Here is a 22,548-nt window from a genome sequence, read left to right as displayed (position 1 = left end):
ACTTTTTACTCAGAAGAAACCTCTTTTTTGTCCTCCATTGTCTTCTCTCTCTCCCTCTGCGTGACTCTGGGATACTGACTGAGTTAATGAAACTTGGGACTAAAGATAGGTAGAAACACGCCCGCCTCCCTTCTCATAACTGTCATGGTTAAGCACTGCAGGAGAAAGATCTTCTGCTGTCTTCCATACACAAACACACACACACACACGCCAAGACAGAACAAAGATACACAACAACACACACTGAGCAAATTTACAATTGCAGGCACACACACACACACAAAAACACACACTTTAGCAGCAATCCAAGCTCATTAGAGCATTTCCCTCTCTTAGCCCTGCAGGTTAAAAACACTTCATATTAGCCATGCTTCAAACAGCCATGCTGGAGAGAGATAGGGGGAGAAAACTTACAGATTTCCATTATTCATGTTTTCATGCATGCTGCAATTTGCACATCCAGCACATTGCATGGAGGGAGAAAATACATTGTATGTTCTTTAAACACACACATGGGTTTAGATGAAAGAGGAAGTCAAGTGAAGGCACAAGGAGCCACTAACATTATGTGTATAAAATGTATTATTTGACAGGATACATAAAAGGAAAGCCCAATTAGACATCAGTGCTGCTACAGGGTATGGAGCGGAAGTGAGTGCGCATGTGTACAGATGTGCATGTTGTTAAAAGTGTGTATGGACACACATGCAAGTGTACCTATTAGAGAGAGAGAGAGAGAGCTGGGGCAAAGAAAGCAAAGAAAGAGAATAAAGAGATTTAAAAAATGATGTAAAGAGGCGAGAAGATGCTATATTTATACTGTACTGCACGCAAGGACTGCAAGCCAGGCAGAAGACTGAGCTTTGAATCAGAGCTATAAATAAACTGTACCACTACTGTACTGTATGGCAGTTGTGAGCCGAATGAATAGGCTTGACCAGGCAAGACAAATAGGGCTGTCAATGAAGTGGGAGGAAGACCCTCGACTGCAGGTTCTTACAGCTACAGCTCCCCGAGGGAGAAAACCTTGGGAATACCCTTTCATGTCATGTTTGTGTAAAGAAAGTCCCTCTGATCCCCCATGGAAAAATAGAGTTGTTCATCACTCTGTGTGGATGTGAAAGCGCGGAAGAGGTGCCTGAACTTAAACCCCACCCTGAGCTGTTTGGCCTATGTGGGATAAGAGATGAAGCAGGAAGAATTATAGTTGTAATCAACGACCGTCAATTCAGTCTAGGCATCAAGACTGAAATCCATCACCGGTAGCAGGTCGCAACGATAACTGGCCCAAGGATAAATCTGTAGCAGAGGAGGATGAAAACAGAAATGCTAGTAGTTGTCGTACAGTGGGCTGCGACATTAGTTTCTTGAGCGATACAACAGAATAAAAATATGACTCATCCCTTTTTTTGTTCCAGTAATTCAACAACAAAATGTGAACTGATTTACATGAGAGACTGATCCTAATTCAACCCCCACCATCCTGCTGCAAGAAGCAGAGAAAAATTGTCAAACTTCACTACAAAATGCTGCACAAATTACACTCCTCTAATGTGCAAAGCTGCTGGTTATGACAATATAAGCGACAGTTTTAGCCTGTAGAATTAAGATATATCTCAGCTGTGTGAAAGGGAGCTGTGAGTAAGTGTGCTGTCAACAGCTTCATTGAAAGGGGGCAGGACACTGCGACCTCCACTAACCCACAGGGCTCATCCATCATTACCAAACCCCGCCTAAAATGGCTCTAAATGAATTCACACAATTTCATGAATTTTACCTGACAGTCAAAGCAGAACCAGCCTTTTCTTCTTCTTATGTTTCGTAGCATTTTTTTTTCTATCTGCTCTGAGCTTCTGCACAATTCTCTTCCATCTCTTCTAATCAACTCTGCTTTGCTCCCTCCTCCCTCTCTGCCTTCTTGTCTCAATCCACCCTTTTTCCGTCATCTCATCTCTTCAGCTATTCTCTCTCACTCCCTCTTTCATTCTAAACCATAACCCTTAATCTCACCAAGAGCCAAATCAGCAGATTAGATAGAGGGTGACTCTCACTCAGACTTTGCCGAGCAGTTTAATGTTCCGTTCAGAGAAAGTCAGAAGCAGATTAAATCCAAGAAATCTCTTTTTCTCCTCCCTTTTCGATCCTGGTGCACAAGTGCAACATGTAACAAGCAGCAACATCTTCCTCGGTGCCTGTGAGCTCAATAAAATATCACATCTAAAATATTTTGGATGTCGTGATGTTTCAGTATATAAACAAATACTACCTATGATCCTTATTTATTATTCTTAATTTAATGTTTTTAGACTCCAAAATTTAGACATTAGTTAAATGTATGTAAAAGTACTATTATTCACATGAAGAAAGCAACCACAGAAGCCTTTGCAGTTTTGTGTGTGTGCATGTGTGTGTTTTGTTGAGACTAAACTGTTAAAAGAAATGTGGTAAGAGGTTTAAAATATTCATTAATATTAGATTCCTTAGCTTAAACAAACAATGCTTTCTATACACACTGTAGCATTTAAATAAAGTAAATAAATAACGCACGGTTTACAGAAATCCTTCACAGTCTGCTTATCACTACATACAAACATATGCTGGAAAACCCATTAATGATGTCACCCCCCTCCAGCTGTGACATGTGTATAAAAGACGCATTACCTTAAAGGCATCGATTTTGAGGATGTGTTAATCAATAGCGCAACAGGTTGCATAGAGGAACGAGAGAGAGACAAATATTTACAAAGTGACACCCAAGAGAGTGGTGACAACCTGCCACCATGATGAAAAGGGTTGCTTCCACTCGAGGGTTAATCAATCTGTTACACAATAATCAAGGGACATGACAGCACCAGGGTCCCTGGCTTAAACACAGGCGTCCTTGGGCGCATAATGATGATGTGTGACAGAATATTTCCTCCGGGTTGCCGTATACTGCATACAGCAGACATCCATTACAACCAAGAAGAGGGTAGAAGTGGTGGAGACAAGGGAAAGGAGTGATGGGGAGGAAGAAATTAAAAGGGGGAACGACAGACGTCGTAATACTAGCACGAGGGCCTGGTCTGCTGGTTGCCTTGAGGATCAAACAGCAGGAATGGAGGCTGATGGGTAAACGGGGTCCTCAAAGAAATGCGGGTGGTGTTGCAAGCCTGTGTGTTCATTGAAAAAAAAAAAGGCTGGTATTTTCATGGGAACCTCGTCTATGTCTCAGTGTGTTAGTGCACAAACTGATATGTTGGACATTACATTCACAAGAACAGCCAGGTTTCTTTTTTTAATCCTGCTGTATCTCTCTGCTGCACGTTCTTTATTTATAACACATTTTTAAATATGTCTCAACTGAATCTGAAATGCAGAAACAATTCATTTACATACTGAATGTATTCCCCCTTTTCTGTGTCACACTGAGCCTGGATGTATCTGGTTTCCTTTGATCTTACTTGAGATGCCTCTTGATCTAAATGAGACTAGACATCGTTTAGAAATGCACACCCCTGTCAAAACGGTCCCACCATTTACAGTGCATTTCAAAGAAGAACCCCCCCCCCGCCACTATTAATATATAGCACAACAATATAGGAAAAATCATATAGAAAATGATCAAACCCTTGAAGTCAATGAACTGTGCTCCACTGAAAAGAATTTCATAATAAAAGTCTTCACATATTAAACAATAAAAAAACAACTCTCTCAAATGCTAGACAAAAACCTGTTCCAGAGCGCACACGACCTCAGACCTCAGATTCATTTTCAGCATTACAGCAGCCTACTGTACACTACCGAAACATGAAAAGTCTATCAACGCTGATAGATTTGGGTTCACATGTAACCCAAATTGTATGGAACCTAAAGCCCAGATGCAGCTGTGCCATCAAGTGTAAAGCACTCAAGAAAATGTCTTATTTAAAGAATTCATTTAATTTATTTGCAGAATAAGTGAAAAATCTGTTTGGCGTTGTCACTGTAGGTTATTGTATACATACATACATCCAGTACATGGAGTACGTATGAAACTCTTTCTCTCTGTGGCACACACACAAAACACAGTGTGCTACTACTCTGATTGTTAGTGGCAGATCTATCTCTCTGCGTTTTATTTTCTCCCTTTGATAAAGCCTGGGGAAGAAGCGCTAGCTCCGCAGCCATCCTGCTCACCCAGCCCCCACGCCCACAGTTCCCGGTGGGTGGTGTTTTCTTCGCCCGCCTGCCGCTCGCCCGCTACCGTGCCAAGCGCGACATGTGACAGTAGCAGCACATGGCCTCCCAGCTCCCCCATCCCTCCGCCCCAATCCTCTGCAGGCCTGTTTCCCCCCCAACTGTCTGAGAACACCCCGCGACAAGCTTGGCACACTTGTCATGTTCCTTCTCGCTCCCCAGCCAGCAACCCCAAATGACTATCTCGGAGGCACGCACATGCACACAACTACACACACAACACGCATAGACGGATATCTGTGCAATTAAACGCACATAATGACACACATACGAATGCAGAAGTGTAGGTATGTGAACATAAAGCCACGTGCCTGAGAAACATAAGCTAGGTCTGTGCAGATCAAACTGTTCACAGATGCAGAGATGTTGTGCCTATGTCTGGCTTTCATTGCACACACCTTTTTCCAGCACCACTCTCACATCATTAGAAAGGGGTAAACATGACAGGCTGCACTCGTAGCACTGACATCCAGCCGTCGTACAATTCTAGCCGAGCTGCTGTCCTCTCCTTCACAGAATCTTTTCTCCATATCTTCTTCACATTGCATCTTTTCCTCTCTCCACACCGTATCCCTCCTGTTCTTCTCCTTACTCTCTTCACATTTGTGTTTGCACCAGAATTATAACCATTATAGAGCCTCTAAAATTAGAAAATTTTAAATTTACCATAAAGAACATGTCAGCTCTCTTTGACCGTTGGTAATTCACACACACAGAACATTATTTGCATTTCCAACAAAGTGAAAAATTGTCCAGGGACCTTTGTGATACACACCTCCATTGAACACGGGGACTATGATGTGAGGGATGGAATCTAAGTGTAAATAAAGCATAATTTCCTTGGTGAGTTGAGCGGATCTGAGCGTTGAAGACATTCAGTCTCCAGTGTCTAACCAGCTGCGTTAATATTTCAATTACCCTCATGAATAAATGAGTTGAATACGCGCTAACATCGTTCTTGGTCTGCCTTTGTTGTGGTGGGAGGAAGCTGTGACAAGACTCTGCAGCCAAAACCTTCTTTTCTGATGCTTTCAGAGTGGAGGGCTGTAGTTCCACAGCTGTTTGAGAAATATGGATGGGAATATTCTTCTCTACAATTGCTAAATTTACTACGTATTATGAGAAAAAAAAATTGCTTTCAGGATCCCTGTAGAAGCCCAGATACCAATGATGCAATGGATGACAAACTCCTCTTTTCACAAGTTACAACCATTGAATATGTTTGTATTTCAATGATTTTCATTGCCTTTTTAGCACTACCAGAGGTTAGATCTGATCTCAAGATTTTTAGGGCAAACTATAACTGATCAATAGAGTCAACAGAAGATCTGGATAGAAATCAATGGCTACTGCATTTTCAGAAAATATGATCATGGTAGTTCTGCAGGATTTTCACTTGAAAGATGGTGACTTTTTAAATCCTGCCTTTGTTAGCCTTTCAACACAATTCCTTATTTTCCTGTTCCCTCTTCTAGTATTACTTCTCCTCTCAGCTTCGCTTCCATAAATTGTAGCTTGCAACACTTTTTCCATCTGTCACAGCTTATTCCATGTAGCATCAGAGAGTAGCAGACCTTTCTTTTTCAGACGTCGCTGACATTTACATTTGCCCTCTATCAAAGAAAGAAGAATGGTCATGACCCTGCGGTCCCCTTGCCATGGTTGTCACACATTCTGCCTTGAGGAATAACTGAGCTAACACTGATTCCCCCATAGATGCAACACCACTGACAGCGCGAGTGGGTGAGAAGAACATGCGGACACCATAATTTCATACAGTGACATTTTAAACAGTGTTTTAGCCATAATGATTTTAGACACGTTTTCTTCCCCTCTTTAAATACAAGTTGTTTCCTTTCTCTGTACTGCTTTCTCGAGCAACAATCTCCCACATAAATTCCTAGTAGGCCTAAAATAGACAATAATAAGAAAAGCCACTGAAAGAAGCCAAATAACTGCATACGTTTAAGAAGTACGCTGAATAGACAAAGATGGGATGTTGCACACAGTGAGAGCTGGAAGACCCGTTCCTGAAAATGTGATTCCAGTGAGCTGAAGAAACCGGCATGAAGGCCTTCTAGAAATCAATAGAAGCTCCCCTGTGTGTAAGAGCAAGCCAACAGAGCAGAGAGCAGGGGCATACAGATAATATTTATGTAGAGAGAGGCTGCCAACAACCACCAGGGACCATGTATAATTCTTATTCATACATCTTGAAAGCAGTGATCTAGTAAATATGAGGCATGCTCATTTATTCAATAAGAATACATCTAGCAACAGGTCAGCGCTGGAGAATTGTTTAGTATGCCACCTTTAAATATTTATGCACACAACCCCGGGACTGTGTGTCTTATTCTTTTTTAAGTTCAGAGGATGTCTCTGAACACACAAAAAACACACATCCATCCATTCACATCTGCATACCTTTGTATATGGACTGAACGTGGAGTTCTGTGTTCTCAGCTACAACATAACGTAGGACAGATCATGTGCATCCGTGGCATTAGTTCTGTTTGCTTTAATCCAGTCAACAGGATCCACGACGGATGTCTCCGGCACATACAATTAACAGGTTTACCAACCTCATGAATAAATGCACAGCGTGTGCACACTGCCAACTCTAATTGATGTCCCCTTTCCACACAATTTACATACATTAGACAGTAGTGCAGTGCCAAAGGACCCTTTACACATTTGTCTGCCAAGGCCGAAAGGTGGAAACGCAATTGCACCAACACAGCCATATAAAAATGGCTTAAACCTTACATTTCTGTTTTTCCTTTCTGTTTGTCCCCCACAGGAGATCCTTATGGTTTTAATGGCTACGCTAATTGCTAATGTTCCACTAGAATACTAATAAGCTGTAGTAATTAGTGAAACATGGGCTGTAGCTCAGTGTGGACAAGATCTGGTTTTTGCGTTTTAAAGAGCCTGTAAAATGGAGCTAAAATCCCTGGCAGGGAGTGGATGCTTAAAATCCGCATTTGGTTTTGTTTAGCAGTTGCTTAATGCTAGCAAACTTTCCACTCTAAAGGCTACTGCAACACTGAGAATGTCACAGTGGGCAGATGATTTTTTTCTGGTGTCCTTTCCATCAGATCAAAAATAGCTAGCTTAACACCATGCTGGCCAATAGACAAGGCAACAAAAGGCTTGTTTACAATTACATCAGCGCAGGGTTGGGATAGCTCAGTCTATGTGAATATAAATGTTGATATGAATACGCCTTAGGAGTAATGTCCTCCATCCGTCCAGATGGCCCTCGGAATTATCTGCTTTACGTGGGATAATGAAATCTCACTCACTATCCAACTGCTTTCTATTGAATTACCGTGATAGGCGTTCGTCCTTCTCACAGCTTGGGGTGTCATCAGCCCCAACCAGCATTCAGCATTCATTGGGAACATCAATCACACACAACGGAGGCAATAAAAGCTCACAAAAGCCCAATAACCATCACAGTACAAAAAGCAGGAATGACACATGGCAGGGATGTTCTTGCCATACTATAAAATGGGGGTCTCTACCTCAACACAGGCTGCCATTTTAAAGACAAATAGTACATCACTCTCTTGTTGATTCAAGAGCTCAGTATAGTGTACGCATTTCCTTGGTGACTTAATTGCTTTATCTGTCTTGTATAGTGTGCTGAAGTGGCTGAGTACGGCTGGTGACGTTCAGTCCCTAGACCCTCTTTTACCTTGGAATTTCAAACATAATGAAAGGGTTTAATAAAAGATGGCTGGCAGAGGAAGTGGCAGCCAGTATCTCTTGGCAGCAGTGGTGAAAACCCCAGAGTGCATTCCCCAAGCATCCCATTGTGGCCATGAAACATCGCATTATGGAAGAGGTGTGAGGTTAAAGGAAATGTGGTGAACTAAATCCAGTGAAAATAGGATATAATGAAAAGATTACTTCAAATATTATTTAACTTAAATCATGTAAGTGATGAAATTCAAGTGCAGCTGGATCTATATTGTTAACAAGCTGTCTATTTTTAAGGAGCAGCAAAGGGTGGCATCAATTGTTCTTGGATGTTTTCCAAAAGAAAGAATAAAACAGGCATTCCGCCACCACCCAGTTTTTAGCTATGAAATCAATACAAACAGTTGGGCAACATGAACAGAGGAGCTGTTTTCTGGCAAAGACTGTTATGTATTTGGACGGAGGCAAGAAATCAGCACGGAAGTAAGAGCATCTAATCACGTAAATAGTGTTATCACCAGATAAGACTGTCTGAGATGAGGATTATTAGATTATACCAAATATATCCCCTCAGTCGCCTTTCAACACGTCAATTACAGTCCAAGATTTCCAGATTTCACATTTTAAGAATTATTTAGAAATTGATGCAACAGAAATAGATGTTAACAGGCTGTGTTTTCATGTGCACAAGTCAGATAAAACTTTCAGAATTTAATTTTTCAAATACTGGAGTCTTGCTGTGATGCTCAAGGTCTCTTGAAGTGAGAAAAGTCTGGATAATGTGTCAAAACAAGATTTTGTCCTATGGTGACAAATCCCAAAAATGCTGAAAAATAAATGTCAGTTGCGATTCTCAAATTAGCACTCCAACATTGAATTAAAAAAAAGAAATTTTCAACATGTATATTGCTTTTTTGTAAAACAATATTTTTCTTTTGAGAATTAGGAGAAGCAGGAAGAGAACGCATACTCTCAGTCAGAGAGGAGTATTTCATTATCATACTCATTCTCTCCAAGTGAGGAATGAACCTCTAAATCCAGATTGCCACCTTCGGTGTGTGCATTGTGTGGTCCCTTTTGCCTCTCGAGATTGTAATTTATTTGTGACACATGTCAAACAAGTGATTGCATATTGCAAATATCAGTTTGTATGCTGCAAATTTGATGAAATGGGCCCAAGAGCCCAAGGTGACAGAGTTTTAATAACATGGCTCCAGACTGCTGATCGATGCGAATCCCCTGTGTGCATGCGCATGCATGTATTTGTGTGTGCATAGCAAGAAATTCACTAGTAAAAGGAGACAGCAGACCAAGTCGTCAGTGTACCCTCTTCTCAACATAAAGAAGGCAATAAAAGGCTCCTGCCTTACAGTAACAGTTCATTAGTCAGACAGGCAGCCGCAGGTCCGTCCAATCAGGACCCCACCCCATCTATCAGCTGACACAGGCTCTGTAACACTAACTACTCCTTACAGCCACAACTCCCACTCTATGGCCTATAACATGGTTTATTTAGAGACGTATTAACCAAAGAGAAATTACCTCAGTACAACATGTAGAGCAACATTTATAGTGTAACTGCTTCTGTGTGTAATGGTGTGAGAGAGGGTGTGCGGATGTGTGGTTGTGTTTTTGATTGTTTGGGGCTGTGGATTGGGGTTTGTTTGCCAAATGGAGTGGGGACTGCTCAAAATAAAATGCAACCCACTGCTGCGTGTTACTGTTTTTGCTTTGTTTGTTTTTTTCCACTGACAAAACACAATTCCACTGATACAACATAGGAAAGCACAATTTAATCTGTTTTGCTATCCAATTATCCAACTACCCAGCTATGAAAAAACACACATGCACACACACGCAGACATACATACATGCACAAAGATTAGGACTAAGCCACAACAGATAGAGCTTGGTTGCAAATGATCTCTTATCATCATTGCACAGGCTTTTGTGATCGCATGTGGCATGATTACCTGCTCTGGAAGGGCATGACAGATGTGTATACCACTGCTACTGTGCTTGGGCACTTGGGGAGTGTGGCATGGAGTGTGTGTGTACTTGTGTGTAGGTTACATCTGTGATTCTACTGTCTGTTGTTATCGCTCTTGGCACACAATGGGCTTACCAACTGCTTTCCGCTAACAGGCCTCAGCAATCACGAATGGGGAAGTGGTCGCCACCATGTGCAGGCAGCAAATGGACAAAGGTCTGATGTGTATCCAGAGACTGCTGGAGCAGAGAGCTGCAGTGTGCCACATGGACACATGCTGAGGCCCACTACCAGCAACAAATCAAAACAGTTACACTTTCAGACAATCCCTGTGCATACAGTCAGTATGTAGTCAGTTTAAGCAGGAAAATACTGGAAAACACACAGAGGATTACAATGTTTGACAACCGCAAAATCTAAATGGCACACACCGTAAGACGAAAAGCAAGACTCGAGCTGACAGTTTGTTTCCTTACAGCTGGATGAGCACAAAAGCATGAGATATTGCTCAAGGAAGCTTTAATGTATTAAATCCAGCAGTCTATTTCTGTAAAATAATAACTGTGAAGGCTGTGCCTCCGACAGGTGCTCCATGAAGGTCCTTATCGGTGTGACTGAAACTGTATAATCACTCCTTCAGCAGCTGAGCATCTCTTTCTAGAGAAGGACAGTGGAACAGCACTGACAATTACCTGTTCTGATATCCCGAAAAGCAAATCTGCATGGAAGACAAAAGGTAGAGCCCAAGGAAGAAAAAGCTTGAGATAAGCTGGAAGTTTCATCTGGTATAAGTGATCATGCCTGATCACTTATACCAGATATTGCAATTTGTGTATTTTAAAAAAATTGCTGTGTGAATTTGGATTTGGAGTTACTTTTGATGAGGGAATTCTTAAGGATTTTAAAAGGGGTTATTACAGTTATAAGTGCTCTGAACTCATCATTGCAATATATTATAGACAGCTCAGTTTTGATCTTAGTGTTTAATAGTTTAATGGCATTTAATTGCTTTTTAACAGTGAGAAAGCTTTCATTACAGGGTCCACTGCTGTGTGTGCTGCTGGAACATTTCACCAAGCTGTAGGGTGGCTCTATTGAGACTGTTAGTGAATGTGTCGGGATGATATCATATGGCTAGAATGGTTAGTATAGACCAGTTTGAAGTGGATGTCACATTAACGTCGCCGCAGTTGTGCAGCCATTGTGGTGGCAGAAAGACAGAGAAACAAGTGGACAGAAACAGGCAAGATCCCCAGAATAAAGAAAAAATGTCCTGTTGTGCTGTTAGATGTCAGAATAGGAAAAAAGATCACCTCCATTTTTTAAGAATACCATCGTCAAAGACATCCTGACTAACGTTAGCAACATTAGCATGCAAGCAGAAATAGCATGCTAATGAATGAAAACTGCTTTAGCTACAACATAGCTCAGTATTTATACAAGTATTAATTGAATGAACAGGGCATATGCTAATATTACATCTTTGATAATGCATTTACTTTTCACTATGTCTCAGCATAAACTTAGCTAAGCCTTGGGACCACATAATATCATTGGCATTACAAAGTGAGGATTGAGGATGTCCACTTTTTTTCCCAAAGTTGTGTTAGGTAAGGCAACGCCCTGGTGCCCTCTGTTGACCACTTACAACAGGTATGAGTGTTTGTTGACATGTGGTTTGGGGTTTTGTGTGTGTGAGTGAGTGTATGTGTGAGAGAGAAAGACGAGCTGAAAAAACGCGTATGCATGTGTAAGTGCGTGTCATGATGATGTAAGTGAAACACTGAGACAAAGCAAGAAAAGGCATTATTCTTTTTCTTATGTGCACCTGCCTGAGTCTACACACATCCCAGCTGTGGCCATGACAGCCAACCTGCCCTGTGGAAATAAGTGCTAACTGCCATTCACCCCTGGGAACAGGATGCACACATGCTATAATCATACACATTGCGTGCTGCCAGAATCACGCAAATGCACAAACACTAACACACTGAGTCCCCGGCGCTCAGAGTCAAACACAAACTGTATGTGTGGATACATGCAAGCAGCAGCACAAAAGTCACTTTCTCTTTACACAGCTCATGCACATTTGTACCAACATGCACACGCACACACATCTTCCCAAGAAGAAGCAGACAACGGCTGGCTCCTCTTTTTTTTTGGCCAAGAATTACATGAGCTTTAATGTAATTACAGGACTGACAAGGACAGACTCTCTCTACTTATTGCTCTGTGCTGGGCCCCCTTGAGAGCGACAGACAGGAACATGCAAAGAGCATTTGTCCAATCTCTAATGACAACAGCACACCCTTTTCACGATAATCCTTTCATTTCTGTCCACTCACGGGAGAGGCACAGGAAGGCACAGAGGTGAATGTGGTGAACGCGTGTGCATGTGTGTTTGTGAGGGGGTGGAGGAGTGAAAGGAGCAGACAGTGATGGAGTGGGGGATGTAAAATTTTAAGGATTAAGGCATAATAATGGCTGACAAAGGCAATATGGAGAAGAAGACAAGTCATCCTTAAAAAAAAAAGGTCAACTGGAACAGCAGCACCTTGGTCAGAATCTGCTTTGTGTTAGGGTTAAAGGTCAAACAACATTAGAAGAGAAGCAATATTAAGACGCCTGAAACCCATCTCACACATATGAGCCTTCTCTCTCCTTTGCCTGTCTCGCTCGTACACATACACGCAGCCTTTTAGTGATGGAAATTCTCTAGACGTGCAACAGCAGGTCACCTCTCCTGGGGTTGGTAACCATAAGCACGCAAACACATATTCTCCTGGATCTTGTCTGCAGAAAAGCGAGTTGAGTAAACAGACTACAACATCACAAATATCATTATGAAACCATTTACCAACAAGAACAAAATACTGAAAGCATCCTAATGCTAAAACCACATTTGAAAGTTAGGAAGAGTGATTTTTGTAGTCGTTTGCAGCAAAACAAGCTATAGCAGCGGATAAACGTTCACTGTGTTAATTGTCTGTGCAAATGGCTTGGCTGGGGATCAATGGCAGTTTTATAGATGCACCAGCAGTAGCAGCCAGACAGACTGACTTAGTGTTGCACTCAACATGGCAGCAGCCATCTTGTCAGTATTTTCAGCAGCACTGAATAAAGATGGGAGATTTTCATACTCATCCCAGCGCTTGTTTATCTCTACTTTAAAGCTGCATTGCTTTTTGTTGTTTTCCAGTGTCTACACATCGCATATCACATATCTCATCCTCCTAAAGTCCTCATTTTTCTGGCTCACCCACCTCTTCATCCATCCTCCCACCCTGTTTCTATCTCCTGGGTGATTTCCCAGTGGGTGTCCCTCCCTCAGCATCACAGTACAGCCATGCGAATCAGAGAGTAACTGTTTGTTTAATGATAATGGCAGCCAGATGCCTGGTTCACCACCTTTTGGAGTCACTGTGCATCTCGACGACAGCAGAGAAAAGAAAGAAAAAGATGAGGAGGGGGCATGCCAACAGATGTCTCATCATAGCATCTGCTGGGAAAACACAATAGGATGGCACCAAAGAAAGGAAGATTAAAATTTGACAATGACAAATTCATTTGAAACCTAATTGATTATCACAAACTGAATTCATTAAAGCTTTTACTACACAAGCGTGTCGCCTGGTTGTAATTAAGATGCAATGAATTCAGAGCAACATATGCAGAGCTTTAGATGCTGTATTAATCTTTTCAGGTGAGGTACTGTGCTAGAATGTATTTAAATATAGTAGCATGCTATTATTAGTATTATTGCTATCTTTTTGTAGATGAGGTTGTCCTTCCTGTGCGCTTTTCTACTTGGCTGTGATTCATCTAACTCCACCTAAGTGTTGGTGCTGACCACAGCACTGTCCACTGACCACGCCATGAATGAGTCCAGGTTGGCAATAGGGCACTTGCCTGTATCTTATTTAGTTCAGTGGGATAACAAAGAGCTCATTTAGATTCCAGTCAGTCACACTAAGGCAGATTTACCAAAGCAGAAAAATGACAGCAACGGCAGTGACACTCTTAACAACAGCATTCGGCTGTGTTTGAATTGTAGCAGGGGGCTCCAGTGTAATTGACTGATTTTTAACAATATCAGTGTGGGGTGATTGGGTCCATCTCGAAGAATCACATTCAGAAGCCACTGATATATTCACATAAGTGCCTGCGCCCACGCATCCAGTGTACAGACTATTTTTCCATCCTCTCCCTACCTCCAGCAGCATTCATGAACAAACGCACGCTTCGACTGCTTTGCAAGCAACCGATGTGACTTGCTTTAGGTGCTTTTGAAACTGAATTCGGCCGTTGCCTCTCTCATGCGATTAGCCCTTGACTTGGTCAGTGCATCAGGCCCCGCAGGGTGACTCCACGGACAAGAGATAATGCCAAACACTCACTCTCTCTTGCTCTATCAAATTAGCAACATACTCGCACAAACAATGAGATTCAGCCAGACACACTGTAATCTACTCTGGGCAAATGCAAGGTGTTCAGTGGCAAAAGCCAGAAGGATAATTTGTTTTTGTTACACTTGAACTCACCTATTGAATTTTATGCTTGGAATACTGATGTTATATCAAACAAAGCACTGTGTTGTTAACACATTGGCAAGAAGAGGTTTCTCTATGATTAATGTGGATTAATGTACCAGAGAAGGGGAGCAGTTAAAGTTGACTTGTTTTTCTTTTTAAGCTTTAGGACAAACCTCTGGGATAAACAGGAAACAGTGGTCAAGAGGTCAGGTCTTTTGTGGTCTTTTGTGAACAAGAGAAGGGCACAAGGAACAACAAAGTTTCAAATCCAACACTAGTGAGGATGCAAAAAGCCTGGGAGGTCTACTGTGTTTTGTTTTTGTTGTTACAAAAAAAAAAGAAAGAAAATGTTTCTATCATTTTATTGCCTTTGATACAATCTTACTATCATCCATTTATTTTCAGTCATAAACATGAGATTTATTTTACGTTTCTTGATCAAATTAAATTAAGCAAACAGCGATGAATACAAAAGACAGTGCACAAGGAAAGAGAAAAAATGAGGCATGTAAGGAAATATGAAAAATATAAATGCATAGCACAAAGAGAGTCATGTCATGTTACACTGGTTTCAAATGACTGATGCAAATTGTTTTTACTGAGGTACGTTGCATACTCCCCATAGTGAGGGTGAATGGGTGAAGGTACTGATGTTGCTACAAAGCAATCTGATCATTAATGTGACTCCATTTTTATTGGAACTGAACGACACGTTGTGTTTAACTGCTCAACTGACCACTTTGTCCTGACCTCAGGCAATGCTGCAGGGGAGCCAACTGAAAACAGCCAAGACCATATGTGGTTGTGTATGTGCTCTGTCTGTGTGTGTGTGTGTACGCAGAGAGAAGACAGGTCTATGTGTGCAGTGCTGTTTGCAGTGCTGTAGTTGCATGAAAATGTAAAGTCCCAGTGTTTACAAGCATAGTTTCACTCATTTATGGGCTTTACTGTATGTGTGTGTGTGTGTGTGTGTGTGTGTGTGTGTGTGTGTGTGTGAGTGCGCGCGTGCGTGCGTGCGTGCGTGTGTGCGTGTGTGCGTGTGTGTGTGCGCTTTATGTCAGAGTATCAGTTGTAAAGCCAGCTTCAGGGCACATAAGAGCCTCTTTTATCAAGAAAGTTCATGTTTCTGGTTATCTTGCTCGAGCCCTCCAGGCCACTGGAAGCCTGACTCAGACGAAAGGTCAGCAATTAGTGCCCAGATTTAGTAACTTTATTAAACAGAGGTCTGTGTTCCTCTAATTTTAACTGAATCAGAGTGAAAAAAAATATCATAATGATATAAACACAATACTTTTGTGAACCTGCAAAATGACCTTACTGATATAATAACACAAGATCTTCAGAGCCTTTGACTGATCTAATGCACTAATTGCTTTTTTTCCACATGGCCATTAAACTATGTAGCCTCAGAGAAACAATGCCAAATGGCATTACATTATGATCCAATAAGAATTAAGAGGATGGCCATTTCCTCTTCCTGCACAGAAGATGATATAATCCTCTTTCAGGATCTCCATCTCATAACCCTACACATCTCTTTCTCTCTCGCCTCTCTCTGATTCTCCCCTGAGATCCTGTTCGTTCTATGAGAAGGGCTGCTGCACATTGATCCCCACTATCTGTGTCGGGTCAGTGGATACAGCCACACTCAGCGCTTTCTGTATGCCTAGAGAGTAGCCAGGCCGTCACAGACTGCTTTTCCCCTACTATCCCTGAATATTCACCCTTCTCCTAGGGACAGGTAATCTTTGTTGACCCCACTGGGTCACTGCTACGGCGCTGAATAGATGTCAGATATTTAGATAATATGTGGCGTACAATATGAGACCCTGACATGCAAGATGTCCAAAGGCGCTGCTTCATTTGGCCCTTGTCAGATGTTTTTTTTTTTTTTTCACAAAAGCTCAGAGGTGAGGTACAGTGTGTGAATCGCCAAGATCAGTAAAGGGTACTCTGGCATGCTCATTTTGAATAAATGCATAAATGACTTACACTATAAACAGATGATACATTGCTAAAACAAATTCTGCTCAACCCTAAAAAGGCCAACGGCCCTGAATTAGCTTGCCTTGACTTAAGACCTATGCTTAGCAGCACCATGACCTCCATTATGGTAATGCCTTTTCACAGAAAACCTAACTTCTTCTGACAAAATGACAGAATGCCTTACACACGCTCAGGGGGGGGGGGGGGGGGGGGTGCTCTTCCTTCTGTGAACAAGTGTACTGTACAGTGGTTTCAGGCTTGCCAACATGTGCACAAATGTGACATGTTGCATCTAGTCCTCTGAGGAGAGCAGGGGAAGCAGTTTATACTGTAAGTATCTGTGTGCGGAATCTATGAACATGGGTCACTGCTAACATAGTCTCAGGGGGCCCATCGTATTGCATGGAAGGACAGTTATATTCTATAAATACCCATCTGCATACTGTATCTGTTGCACTGTAACTGGGCGTGATCCACATCTCCAGCTGTAGACTCTGTGTCTTTGTGGTTGTATTGATTTGCCTTTAAAATACATGTGTTCACTCCTCTCTGGCTGCTAGAACACAGGAAACATGATAGCAAAGGAGCACATTCCCTTAAAGTAGATTAATTGAATTTGAGATTCCTTCCAAGAAATGGGGACTGCTCATGTTAAAATGATCACAGAGTTTCAAAGAGTCGCTATCGTATTGCTTGTTGCCTCAAATCTGACTGTCCACCTTTGTTATGACCCATAGCTGGTTTAGGGGAGAAGGAAGCGACCCATAAAATCCTAAACCTAACTCCTTATCAACACACACACACACACACCTGTTACACAAATGTTCCTCAATATCCTAACTAACACTACTTGTGCCCAGTCCCAGCATTAACAGAATAGCTACTGTACTATTCTAACTGTATGTAGGACTACCATGCCTTTATGGGCTGGAGAGTATGTATGAATCTAATTTTTTCTGATAACTGATATCCTGATCCAAATATTTTCATACAACAGCATTCATTTTTTAAATAGTGAAATCCTAGTGTGTATAACAGCAACCTTGACCTTTCTGATTTGTGAGGTTTACATTTGTAAATATTGTCTGATATGATTGGCCAGAGCTGAACACAAGATGACTATGATTTCAGAAACTTAGCCTACCACTGTTCATTATTCTGCTAAAAAAGTGATCTTTCCCTGAGTGGCCCTTCTCAAGGGGCTGTCACACATCCTATAAGCTTGTGAACTAGCGTAGCTTAGCCTAGAACGCTCTCACTGCCCAAAGTCTCCCTTCCATCCTCTTCCAGTGCTTCCTGTCCTCTCCAAAGCTTTGATCCTCTAAGCCTGCAGAGTTACAGTATCAGTCCTCGGTTACACTAAAACCCACACTCACACATCTAGAGCTGCCGTGGAGGACCAACTCCGGCTCTGGCACTAAGCCTCCCAGTTGATATAATCCATCCTGCTTCTTTTCTACCAGCAATGCTCTGATTTTAAAGCAAAAAAAATGTATTCTGCAGTTGCCTCAGCCTGCTACAATGCCTACATAGGTGAGACATCTTTCTCAGCCTGATCAGATCAGTTTCACACTAGCCCACATTAGATCATGGCATTCCACATCAGGGCATCTGCTCTGCTTCCAGTGACTGCTTCTTCAGCCTTCCCAACCTCCAACTGCCTCATTCTAGCAGCACAGCCTCAGCTTTCAGGCCTTTTACTGTGGGACAGCCCCCCCAGTGACTCACCATCCCCATTATCAGCACCACCACCCAGCTCCACACCACCATGGGATGGACTGGGCCTGCTCAGTCTACCCATGGCTCCACCGACAGGGGATAAAGGGATAAAGAGACTCTGCTCAGGGACTGATTACTTACATCTGCCAGGCCAAATCCCAGAGCCCACACATACACACATGTACAAACATCACACAGGCACACACTTGGCCTGCTGCTAGCTGCAACGAATGCACTGATGCATGTATTGTTTTCTGACATAAGCATGTGGTATGTGGGGAGGCTGTGCGCATGTGTGCATGTGTATATGTGTATATGTGTGTGTGCTCAGGACTTTTATTCATGTGTAAATAAGACATTGTATGGCAATAAATGTATAATGAACACATGTATGGTAAACTGCTAATGGCACAGCCATCACTGACTTCACATTATTGCTCCCATAAACATGTCAGAGGCCGCAAAACCAATATATTCAACACTACAGCAATAACTGTGTCCTGGGCAAAGGTCTCCTCTACCTGTAAAATGCTTATGAGTGTTGAGACACTCCAAACACTTCAGACCACTTCATCTGATATAAACAAACAATAACAACTCTTATTGAAATCATGTTTCTTTCACTAGAATCTCTGTTTCTTTATTATTCTCTGTAAATATATAATAACAATGTTCTGTTCCAATAATATATTGCCATTTGCACTTTGCAGTGCTCTGTGTGGTCACTTGTTGACTTTAACCATACCAGCCTGTGCCAGATGATTTCCAGTAGCTTGTAAATATACTCTTAAGTTGTTGGCAGGGAACTTTTTTTCCTTAAGAGTTATTAAAGCCAGAGCTCACAGTCCAAGTCTGGTCAACGTTCCTCCTCACAATTCATCTATAAGTAAATACACATCTATAAGGTCTGCCACTAATAGAATAATGAAAAAGAGTGTTGATCATATATATTTCTCTATTTATCTGTGCACTGAGCAACATTTTTATTGAGGAAAAACACTGCAGGTTTTTAGTGCAGGCATGGAATATTTTTATTTTGGGATTTCTAAAAACATGATCAGTTTTTTTTTTTTTTTTTTTCAGCTGGCCTGTGTACAAAACAAATGTCAAATACCACTGAATTGGCAGTGCCACTGTTTAGCTTTTGACCACAAAGTCATTAAATAACACTGTTCTCATGAGTTTCCATTGATTGCCAGTATTAGAAAGCTGGCATCACTATCAGACATTCCCAGTGAGCGGCTGTCATGTTGGCCCACTGACCTCTTGCTTCTAGCTCATCTTTCTCTCCCCGGGGAATAGAAGGAGAAAAATCATAACTCTCATAAGAGCATATTAATCCCATGGTCTGAGCGCATGCCGCCTGTGAGGGCTTACCTCTGTCAACAGAGATTTGTGTGCTGTTTCACACAGACACACCTGTGCACATACAGTACCCTTGATAAGTGCTGGACAGGAAAAACTGAGAGAATTACTGCAATTTAAGACAAAAGGGGCCAGGCGTTACCATGAGATGTTTAATAGACAGAGCCAGATAAATCTGGATCCACCTAACATTGTAAAACAGATTATAAATATAGTAATAATTTATCCAAGTAGCAAGTTGATGTTTTTGTAACTGGACTGTTAAAAACTCTGTCAAATTATCAACATCCAAACATGTCTGTATGATGCTGCAGCTTTAAACTCCACAGCTATGTTGTGTCCTCAAAAGCACGTAAATCACTAAAGCCTAGAAGGCCACTCTAAGTACTGTTGACTGAGTCAAATGATTCAAGTGTAAACAAATTATGGAGAACAGGCCTACATTGTCAAAGCTCGCAGAGATTTAGCGATGACTGAACTTCAAGAGGACTTGAGCTGGAGTGGTATATTATTGTTGTTATTGTTATCAAATAAACAGATCTTAATTTGGAGCTAGAACGCTGTGAGATTCGGCTCCTTTCGAGGGTGCAAGGAGGCAGAAGAAATCGCATATCCAATTACCGCCATCTTCAGGCACGACGAGAACCAGTCCCTTTAATCGTTAAAAGATACGCTGGATTCGTGACTGAAAATCTATGTAGCACAAAGCCAGCTTAAGTCATACACACACCTTCAAGCGCCAATTACAAAAAGACCGAATGAAACGCTTTAATTAAAAATAATAATAATAATAATATAATAAACAAATAATAAACAATATAATAAACATAATAAAATTGGGTGACGCGTGCGATGAGTGACATTTGTAGCCTCTTATCAGACAGCTTTATCATCCTGTTTCATCCTGAGATTGCGGTAACCATTAACACGTCCAATACAGGGAGGCTGTGAGTGTGGGGCTCTGGGGCGCCCCGGTGATGCAGTGCTTTCTGATGTCAAGATACATTTAAATGCACTATCAACGGCCAGCGACAGCGGTGACATAGACGAAGATGGGGAAATGGGCACTAACGCCGCGTTATCGTTTAGGGGAGAAAAAAGGCGCCAGCAGTTGACTTTTGCGCAATGAAAACAAGCTCGCCAACAACGAGGCTGCGCAGATACCAAACATAACAGAACCCAGCGTTTCCCCTTGGACGCACACTGTGTGGACCGCTGCTGGGCACCGGGCGCGCGCGCATACACCCGTGCACATGTACACACGCGCGCACACAGGAGCACACATACACACACACACACACAAACACCCAAGTCATATAGCTTACAACTGCTTTAAACACGCCTGGGCCGCCCCGCAGCGGCTTAGTGAAACGATTCAGTCTGTGTGTTTACCTCGGTGTCGTAGATTTTGGTGATGAGTGAGAACGAGTACTTCCTGGACTCCCGTATGTGCTGGATGGCCAGTTGGACCGCCGGCTCGATCCCCTGGCTGATGCTGCTCATCAGGGCCGACTCATTCATGGGCATAAGAACCATGATGGGCAAGTTTTCCCCGTCCCTGGTGAACCAGCTGTTGTCCTGTCCGTGTTTGGTGCGGTCGTTGCACACCTTGGCCAGGGCAGGGTGAAATAGCATAACAGAGAGGAGCAGGCATCCCGTCGGGAGGAACATCTCCCAGCCGCTGCAGTCCCTCCGGGCTGGAGCCATGCTACCGCGCAGGGTGACCAAATGAGATCCCGCCGTACTCTCACTGTTTGGGCATCGCAAATTCGGGCTCGTCCGGGATGCTCAGACGCCCGCCCGTCAAGGAAATCGTATCTCTAAAACAGAGCAGACGCGAAAGCCGCGACAGCCCCTGCAGTGGGCAAACTCGTCCTACGGATTGTGACTGCAAACTGTGAAAATATTTCTACTCTGTAACAGTCCGTCTGTAAGAATACTTCAAGGACGCAGAGATTTGCGTTGCAGAGGGAGAGCTACTGCCTCTCGGTATCCGTTATCCACGGTCTCCTCCTGTCAAACAGCCCTCTGATCAATCCCCACCTTTCCACCTCTGATTTAAACCACTTATCTTAAGCACAAGAATGTCCTGAAGGATGCCCCGAAAACGGAGATTACCCCCCTCGGTGTAGACGGAAATCAATCACTCGTTGACAGTTGTTGCGGATACGAAATCACCTCCGAAGTAAATTCCCAGCCAAAAGATGTCAACTGCGGGCATCCCTGCCAAACGCAGCGCCGAATCTGACAAATTACAAGACAACGAACGGGTACGGAAAACTAACTAAAAATTAACAGAGTTGATGCTGAAAGCCTGACCGCAGATGTCCTAGGGGGAAATGTCGAGAGAGTCTTCCTTGACAGCCCGCGGGACAGGGATGCTCATCTCCGATGGTGCGTCAGAGAAGCGCTGAAGCCGTCGCTGCTGCTGCTGCTCACCGTGCGCGCAAGAGGGAGCACTGAATGTGGAGGAGGAGAGGAAACGAGGGAGGGGAGGAGAGGGGAGGAGAGGAGAGGGAGAGGGATACAACAGCCTGGTGGAAAGGCTGCATAGGCTTTGTGCAGGGCAGACTCATCAGTGGCTTGACAGCCAAAGGTGATTTACTGGGCTTTTATGTTGTATGAGGCAGACGACGTTTCAGACACGCATGGAGCAGTCAAAATATATGGGGCTGTATACATGTGTATAGCTCTGTTATGCTGCACGTCACATAACAATCACATCAAAAAGAAAAACACTTATTCGAGCTATATTTTCAGAGACTCGTTATAAATGCTGACCCTCGTGGAAGGCGGGATTGTTCCCACAGGAAGCTGGGCTTTGATTGGCTGTGTAACCTGCAGTACCTGCCGAAGTATCCGTGAGCATCCTAAGAAGACACACTAGCTGGCTGTGTGCGTCTCAATCCGAGGATGAAAAGAGAATTCCCACCAGGACGAATAATAAATAGGCCTATATAAATATTCAGAATGGGTATTGCATATGAAAGTAATTTGATTTGTAATTTCTGCATAAGCTTTGATTTAGCGGAA

At 42.7% G+C, this 22,548-nt stretch overlaps 1 protein-coding gene across 1 annotated transcript in view; it reads right to left on the bottom strand.

Moving 5' to 3' along the window:
• Nucleotides 1-21,222, bottom strand: part of gabbr2 (gamma-aminobutyric acid (GABA) B receptor, 2) — a 161,047-nt gene extending 139,825 nt beyond the window's left edge. Inside the window, exon 1 of the mRNA XM_041053758.1 lies at nucleotides 20,908-21,222. Within this exon, the coding sequence (XP_040909692.1) occupies nucleotides 20,908-21,222 (315 nt within the window). The remainder of the gene's footprint in view (nucleotides 1-20,907) is intronic.
• Between the last annotated feature and the right edge of the window lie 1,326 nt (nucleotides 21,223-22,548).

Source organism: Toxotes jaculatrix, chromosome 13 (genome assembly GCF_017976425.1).
Source record: "Toxotes jaculatrix isolate fToxJac2 chromosome 13, fToxJac2.pri, whole genome shotgun sequence".
NCBI classification, from domain to species: domain Eukaryota; kingdom Metazoa; phylum Chordata; class Actinopteri; family Toxotidae; genus Toxotes; species Toxotes jaculatrix.
The sequence above is the reverse complement of the archived record's forward strand: the minus strand, read 5'-3'. Positions and strand labels throughout refer to the sequence as shown.